The sequence below is a fragment of the Onychomys torridus genome, chromosome 9 (assembly GCF_903995425.1).
Source record: "Onychomys torridus chromosome 9, mOncTor1.1, whole genome shotgun sequence".
In the NCBI taxonomy this organism is placed as follows: Eukaryota; Metazoa; Chordata; class Mammalia; order Rodentia; family Cricetidae; genus Onychomys; species Onychomys torridus.
Window position 1 is genome coordinate 90,763,648 of NC_050451.1, and position 8,148 is coordinate 90,771,795.

The 8,148-nt window shown below is 48.2% G+C and overlaps 1 protein-coding gene and 1 long non-coding RNA gene across 2 annotated transcripts; both read right to left on the reverse strand.

The window, feature by feature from the left end:
• Positions 1-1,669: 1,669 nt before the first annotated feature.
• Positions 1,670-3,757, reverse strand: Kctd12 (potassium channel tetramerization domain containing 12). The gene has a single exon (XM_036200040.1). The coding sequence runs from the start codon at positions 3,554-3,556 to the stop codon at positions 2,573-2,575; it is 984 nt and encodes a 327-aa protein (XP_036055933.1). The 5' UTR covers positions 3,557-3,757; the 3' UTR covers positions 1,670-2,572.
• On the reverse strand, positions 3,636-4,111 carry LOC118591593. Its single transcript, XR_004945944.1, has one exon. It is a non-coding gene; the product is annotated as an uncharacterized LOC118591593 (long non-coding RNA).
• Positions 4,112-8,148: the final 4,037 nt, after the last annotated feature.

An 8,148-nucleotide genomic window follows, 5' to 3' on the forward strand; every position in this document is an offset into this window, starting at 1 on the left:
AGATTTGACAAGGGGGGATCAGAACTTCCATCTTGCCATCTGTCAGCGTATTTTGATCTGTTCTAAAGATGCTCTTAATCATGCATTTCTTTGTTAAGCAATCTAACAGAGTACCATAACATGGAGAAATGTACGACACTCATTTGACCAGTGAGTGACAGTCTGAAATCATTTCAGGCTTGAAACAAAGGTTCTGGTCCATTTTCTGATCCACTATCTAAAAAAGAGCTCAAAACTTAAGTTAACACGACTTCCTGGATCCCTGCTTCCCTTTCTTTGAAACTGCAGACTCTGTACATAAAGCTAACTTTTATTTTTTTTTTTTTAAAAAAAAAGGTAACTAACAAAAAATACTTAAACCTCTCCCAATTAAAACAAAAACATTATTGGATTAAAAATACAGATAGCTTGAATACAGGTAGACAGTTAAGTGACATGTGATCAGTATACAACTAACATCTCAGTAAAAATGTATGGAGAAAACCCAGCCTCCTAGTTATGAATGTTTTCCCGACCCAAGTTCACAGGCAAGGATATAAGAAACTCACCAAAACATGTTGCTTTTGTATATACACCATCAAATGCAAGTTACCAGGGGTAAATACAGTAAGTCTTATAGCATTAGTAGATGAATTAAAAAACTAAATGATTCGTGTAAAATGTTTATATATGGTATATACAGATTGGATCACATGAGTCTGAGAATAAAACTGTCCCGATTCATAACATCTGCCATGGACACAGTGAAGTACAGTACAAGGTTCATTTTCAAAAAGAAGGAAAATAGTACTAATTTAAACACTTAAAATAACTCTTACAGAATCTTTAAAAACATATTTCAGAGACAGATGATAAAATAAACACACACACACAAAAGGCTTCTCCATCATCACAGTTAATTCAAAGGGTGCCTCTCAGCGGAAAGCATACGGATTCACCTCCCTTCCGCTGTGGTGGACACAGGATACACTCTAGGAATTCATTCCACATGAGAGTAAAGGCAAAGGGCAACCAGGGCTCCTGTTGCTGCTGCATTTACCTAAAACGCCCTGTTATTGCTAGCTCACACTGAAGTATTTGTTTGCCTTCATTTAAAAACATTTCACTTCACAGCTGTCTACAGATGGGCGGCTCCCGGGGCTTATGTTTATCTCCAGCTCTGTCATTTGAAAAGAGTCCACTGAAACGTCAAACGCACGAAAGAAATGGCGTTGTTCGGGTTTTCAGAACGGCCCAGCAGTCCATATTTGCTGGGCTTAGAGAAAAACAGTAATTTAAAAATAGTAATAATAAAGAGATCTTAAGTCTAAGCTAAAATCAAACTTACTTTGCTTAAGCAAATAGGATAAAAAATGAGGAAATAAAGTCAACAAGAAAATGTGTTCAAACCACTAAAACTCTGCTTGGAAACTCTTTGGTTAGGTTACACAAGTATTAGCAACTTAACAGTTTAGGACTCAAAATAGCTCGATAAATTTCCAGCTGAAAGTGGGACTTTTACTAACCTTGATTTAAAAAAAAAAAAAATCTAAGTTTACACGTTACTGTTTGTTATTTTTAAAATGTGCATGTACTCAAATGGATGGTACAAACTTCCGGCTTCCAAATAATAAATGAGTATGTCCTCTCCTCCCTCCCCGCCCTCCCTCCCCGCCCTTCCTCCCTCCCCAACCTTCCCACTAGTCCTAGACCTAAGGGCTGTAGGATCCTCTAACACTCCTGCATTACTCAGTCTCTGCCAGTGACTTTCTGCAGCGCTGGGGGCCTGGGTAGCCTTGCCTCCTGCGGCCTACTCCTTGCCAACAAGGGCTGCCTTAACCAATCAACCTAAAGCTCAGGCAAACAGCCGACGAGAAAGGGCGCCTCCGCAGGCAGGGGGATCATCGCTTTCTACAATTTCAAGCCACAGGAGATCTATTGTGTAGAGAAAATAGGATCCTCCCGTTACCAGCACTAGGATTTACTTCTACCTGTAACTTTTTTTGTTTCTAATCACTTTATTTACAGTCTCTGAACTGCCTCCATGGGGTCTTAATTCCAGCATTACAGTCTTCCATTCTGTTGTCTAAAACTTCATCTTTCTAATGGGGAACAAGTCCTTTAAAACACTATCTCCACACGGCGCTCTCAGTTCTGATCTCTGAAACCACTATGAAGTCAAAGGATCTAAGGTTTCAAAGATTCCCGCACTGCACGCTGGACACCGTCCAGTCGGGTCAGAACAATTCAGTCACTTTGCGCCCGCACCGCCCCACTAGATCTCAGGTACTCAAGTACAATCTGGGGGAGGGGTGGTTGGAGGCCAGGAGTAGAGGCAGCAGAGGTGAAGAAGAGCTACATCTGAGCACTCTCGATTAGCGGGGTCCAAAGAAGACGAAGAAGCCCAGAGGATCTGTGGCTGCAGATTCTCAAGTGGGGAGCTGACCGGTCTGGATGAGCAGCTACTGGGGGCGAGACGGGGAGGGCAGAAGGAACCAGGGCACGAGGGGAAGGGGTCTGGGGCATCTATAATCCTGTGCCCCGGCGCGGAGGAAGGGAAGTGGGCGCAGGAGTGGCCAGGGGTCTGGGGAGCTCACTCCCTGCAGAAGACGTACTCGGTGTAGCTGGTCCAGATCTTGTCCTCGCTCTGGTCGGTGCTGCTAGCAAAGGCGCAGGTGCCAGTGGAGCTGCACGCCACCATGTGGAAGCCCGACTCGGACAGCTTATCGAAGGCCTGCTCTAGGAAGTTGAACTTGAGGTAATAGCGCGAGGTGTAGCGCTCCGGGGGCCGGTCGGGATCCCGGCTCTCATTCAGGGTGTCCCCAAACACCTCCTTGGCCAGCGACGTCTTGCCGCACACCGTGATGCGCGCCACCCGCCGGAACTTGGCGTCCGCCTGGGCGTCGCGCCCGATGGTGTAGGAGCCCCTGTAGCCGATGGTGATGTAGCCGGAGCGCCGGCTGCCGTCCAAAGACTGGGACGGTGTGAGCAGGGGACCCGCCGCGCCCCCGGACGGGCTGCGGCTAGCCAGCTCCAGCGTGGGCGACGGAGCCCCGGCCGAGGCGCCCTCCTGCGGCTCGGTCTCCGAGTAGCCCAGCGGCAGCAGCTCATCGCCCACCGAGCCCTCCTTGTGAACCCCGCGGCGCGAGTGCGGCGGCGGTGGCCCGGGACCCGGCTGCTGGGGCGCCCCGAGGCGACGCACGAGCTCCGGCAGCTCGAAGTACTCGGCCTCGCGCTGCAGCCGGCTGCGCTCGGGGAAGTAGTCCGGCAGGACGAGCTGCAAGTCCCGCAGATAATCCAGGATGTAGCGGAAGAGGAAGCCGTCCCGATCCAGAAAGAAGCGGCCCTTGCTGTCCCGGGCCAGCTCCTGCGGCTGCTGCTGCGTGAACATACGCCAGAGCAGCGAGTCGGGCACCGACACCACCGTGCAGCGCCGGGTCACATACACCTGCCCCCCCACGTTCAGCTCCACGATGTCCGGGAAGAGCGGCGGCTCCGCCGAGGACGACGACGAGCCGCTGCCACCCCCGCCTCCACCCCCGTTGGGTAATCCTCGGGTGCTGTCCGCCAGAGCCATGGCCAAAGACGTGGCCGGGATGCGACCGGGAGCGGGGTCGCGATCGGGAGCTGCAGAGGCTTTTATCCCGGGAGCCCTGCGCTCAGGCGGCCGCCGCCGCCACCGAGAGCCGCGCCGTGCGAGCGCGCAGCTGTGAGCCCACGGGAGCCCCGGTGCGCTGCGCCCGCCTCGCCCGCGCGCTCCAGGCGAGTGGCGGGTCGCGGCCCGCGCGCCGCTTAAGTAGAGCCGCCCGCTCGGGCGCCGCGGCGCGCAGGAGGCGTGGGCGGCTGCCGAGCCGCTGAGCTCGCTCCCGGGGCGGGGAGGGCTGGGGGTGGGGGGAGAGGCGGAGCGGGGACTGGATTTGCATGCTAAACGCTGTAGCGGCTCGGGGCTGCAGGCTCCACCCTGACCCGCGGCGCTCGGGAGGGCGACCAGACTGTCACCGCCCTCCGGCGCCCGAGACCCAGCTCTCCTTCCTCTTCCGCAGTGGGTCAGAGCCTTGGCGCTTCCCCGGAAGGCTGTTCTCTAAAGCGATCGTCTGTGTCCCCTTCTCGGCCGACCGCAGCCCGCACCCAGGGACTCCAGAAGGGCTCGGAAACTTTCTCGCAGAGTGGGAAAGATTTGGTAGCCTAGCGCCCTCTACACCTACCAGGCTTTCAACTGTGCAGAGCGCTGCGGTAGGGGAGCCCCGTGTCTCTGGAAGTTCTGAAGAGAGACACAAGCTCTGGAGGGACATAGTGGTCACACTCCAGCCCAAAGGTTTTCACATGACTGTAATATAGCCTCAAAAAATGCCTAGAGACCACACGCGAATGCTTCGCGAGGATTCTATGATAGTTTACTTTGCGAGTGCATAAACTCAGGAAATCTCGACATAATACTGCAGTGAACAGAAATGGCTAGGAGAGGAAGTTGGGTGGGGAAAGGTGGGGCTTATATTTCGTCCCCGTGAAGGCCACCAAGCGCCTCCGAAAGCGGAATGTGAGGCCTCGGGTTCCTTTTAGCCAACTGTGAATCGCACCAGAAAATTCCAGTCTAAGGCAGTTCTTAGTAATATTTTATTTATTCCCTGAAATTTTAATACACATACATAAGAAGTCGGCTTTCTGGCCCTGGGTAGCTACTCTAGAGGTCCAGGAGCACTGGTTTTCCAGGTCCCTTGATCCTTCTCTTCTGTACTTAAAAAGACCGTGCACCAGAGAAGCAGATGTGAAAGTTGAAGGCCCTTTAGATCCAGCCCTAGTCTCTATGACCTCCTACCTCCTGTACTTCTGAAGTCATGAGCAAATTGCAGCTCACAGAACTCTGCCTCTGCCGGGGAGCCTTCCCTGGTCCCCCACCACCACCACGCAAGAAATGAGACAGATTGCTCTCTTCACATTTCCATCTTTGCACTAGGCTCAGTCTGAAATTCCAAATTTGTGAGTAGTTGTGTGGTTGTTGGTTTTGGTAAATTAATAAGTGAGGGATTGTAGAGGATCGAGGTAGAGGAAGGTCTCAGAAACCACACGCTCTTCTGTAGTGTTCATTGTCAGGCTGTGAAGAATTCAAGGCTGAAGAAGAGCCAAGGCTCCTTCAGAGCAGCCAAGAGGCAAAGGGTTGGGGATCTGAACAGTTATCAGATCACTTTGAAGGACAGGCTGTCGATCACAATAAGCCAGGAAAGATCTTTGTTCTCGATAATGATATTTACCCTTTGTGCAACCAAGGGATGAGCTTGATAGTCTTCTCACGGATGAGTGTCGTTTTCATTTTTGAAATGTTTATATCTGCCGAACAATTATTGCAGTCGTGTCAGCGAGCTGAAATAAGATCAACCCCCAGACCAGGCTGCTTAATTGCAAGCACGGGTTTTTGGTACTGAATATATTTCGCCATTTTTGCACTGTTCTTTGGGATAAATGATAGTTGACCAAAGAGTTCTAAGTCCCAATGCTGAATCTGTCACATCAGCGTCTGAGGCCTGACAAAACTTGTTCTTTTCTGTAAATCCAAGAAAAAACTTCTGTGTCATCTTGGCACAATTGGGTCATTACTTTTGTTCATTGTTTCAGTAGATTCTGCTGGGCCTCCCTTCAAGATTCTTCCCGTCTTAGGGATTTCACTACCTCTGTGCCGCCCCTCTGGACCACGCCAGCATTTCCTCCTGCTTGGATCACTGCCTGGGACTCCTGACTGCTTCTACCCCAGTGCCCATCAGTCTTCCATCACTGGACCCAAAGGAGGATCCAATCAGACCCAACATCGGGTGCGTCCCCCTGCTCAGAGCCCTACAGTACCCACCCAGCTCACACAAGAGCAAGACCAAAGTCCTCTGAGTGACCTGAAAGTCTGCATGCCTGTGTCTGACCCACTCACACTTCTCTAGCCCATCCCTCAACACTTCGCAAAGAATGTGCTGGGTGTGACCTTACAGACTCTAGGCCCTTCTTTTTCTCTGCCTAAGTGGTCCATCCTCCCCCTACACAGTGTACACCTCTTCTCTTCTTACCTTCCCCGGGTCCCTTTTCTCCATCACTCTGTGTGATGATGCCCAGCTCTATTCTCGAAGCTGCCCTGCCTTGCTTGTCGAAAGTCTCTTTCCCTGTGTCTTAATGTAAGATCCAAAGAGTTCAGGTATGTTTGTCAGCTTCGTTCATTGCTATATCCCTAGTATCTAGAATATAGCTGGGCTTTTATAATTAAGTGATATGTTGCTCATTCACTTATTCCATCAATATTCATTCAGGGTCTATCACTGTGTTCCAGGAAGTGTGTGAAACATAATCACTGCCCTCTTAGAGTTTATAGTACACACACACACACACACACACACACACACACACACACACACAGAGTTCAGGTAGTAATGAACATCACAAAAACATTCGTGAAATGAAGTAAATGGATAACTATGAGGATAATACCTTATGGAGAGTATCCAGGCAAGATGTCTCTGTGAAAATGAAAGTGGAACAGAAAAGAGAAGGTCGTAGCACATTCTGGAATAGTAGCATTCTAGGTTTATGTTAAACAAGTCCAAGGGGTCTGGGTAGGGAATGAGTTTGTCTCTCAGTACAAGTTTATGCACAGTGTCATCCACTTGTATTGTGTAAACACCAAAGTGTCCTTGATGTAGTCACTGACTACAAACTGGAGAGATGCTCTGTGCCTAGAACAGGCCGCAGCCGTTGTTCCATACCTCTTGAGAGGACACATTCATCCACCTCAAGCTACTTTCTGCAGAGGAGCCCCTGGCATTTCCTATAGAAGCCAGGTTGTGTATGACAGACATTAATGGATTAAATGAGATTTAAGACACAAATATTTGAGAATTTCCTGGTTGATTTTTGTGTCTTTTGATTCTTGCCCATGGGTTGGTACCACAAAACCTAATAACATGAATTCTTGACCCTATTGGCCTGGGAATGTTGAGGGGGGGGATAGCTCTTTAGAGCAAGCATCCAGGATATTTTAAATACATCCAATTGGATGGAGATCCGGAAAGACTTCATAAATCATCCTCTCTATGATTAGGTTCAACCCATTCTCCAGTGAAGGATGCATTGATGGTCACTGTTCTTTTTCATATGACTCTTTGCATTTTCCTAAGTAAAAGAGAACAACACACTTTGCAAGAACTTGGACCTTGAAACTAAAGAATGAGATGCTAGAAGCATTTCTAGCCTACAACCTCATCTTACGCTTTTCCAGCCTGTGTTCACCACCCCCACCTCACCCCACCAAAGCACTTAGAAAATACTCTGAAATGATTTGAGGGAATAGGAAGCTAAAAGGGAAGGAATAACTGGAGCGAAATGAAGTGAGTGCCTTGGAGGACTGAATGAATTTAATACATGGGAAAATGATCTGTAAGCTGTAAAACACCATTCAAGTGTCAGAATCATCATTTGCCACCACTTATCATGGTGCCCAACCGACAAGTCTGCTCAATAAATACTGAATGAATCAATGAATGGCAGAGACATTAAAATGGATGCTGAGAGGAAAGAGCAGGAGAGACAAGACCAGAAATTGTCCTGAACAAACGTTTGGTGCATTTATCATCCTCCCAATATGTGTAAATCTTCTCTGTTCTGTGAAAATCATTCAGAGGGAGAAAAGAATTGGGTGGAAGGATTAATTAAATGGCATTAAGTTTAAGGAAATTAGGAAACATTGATCTTAATTAAGATTTGTTTTAAAATGCACCAATATCTACTCTTCAAAGAGAGAGAATATTGTGTGAAAGACATTGCCAGGTTACTAGGAAACAAGGAGTATCCCAACGTTATATCGTTATCACTGTGGACTAGTGTTTTTAGATCTAATATTTTATATTTAATAGAACTAAACAGGGGAGCAAAGTATCAGAATTTTTTATTTTTATTTTCATATCTTTACAAACAATATTTAAAACTTTTCCAGAAAACATTGATACAATAGTATTTCATTAGCCCTCACACCTATCAGCCCTGTTTATATGGCAATGCAGACATGGACTGCTTTGCTACAGTAGCTCTTTTATGTTGTAGCATTATGACAGCCCAATTAGGAGATTACAAACTAAAACAGAAAGAGGTTCATTTGCTTTCCCTGGATCACACAGCAGGTAAATAATTGCACTGGTATTT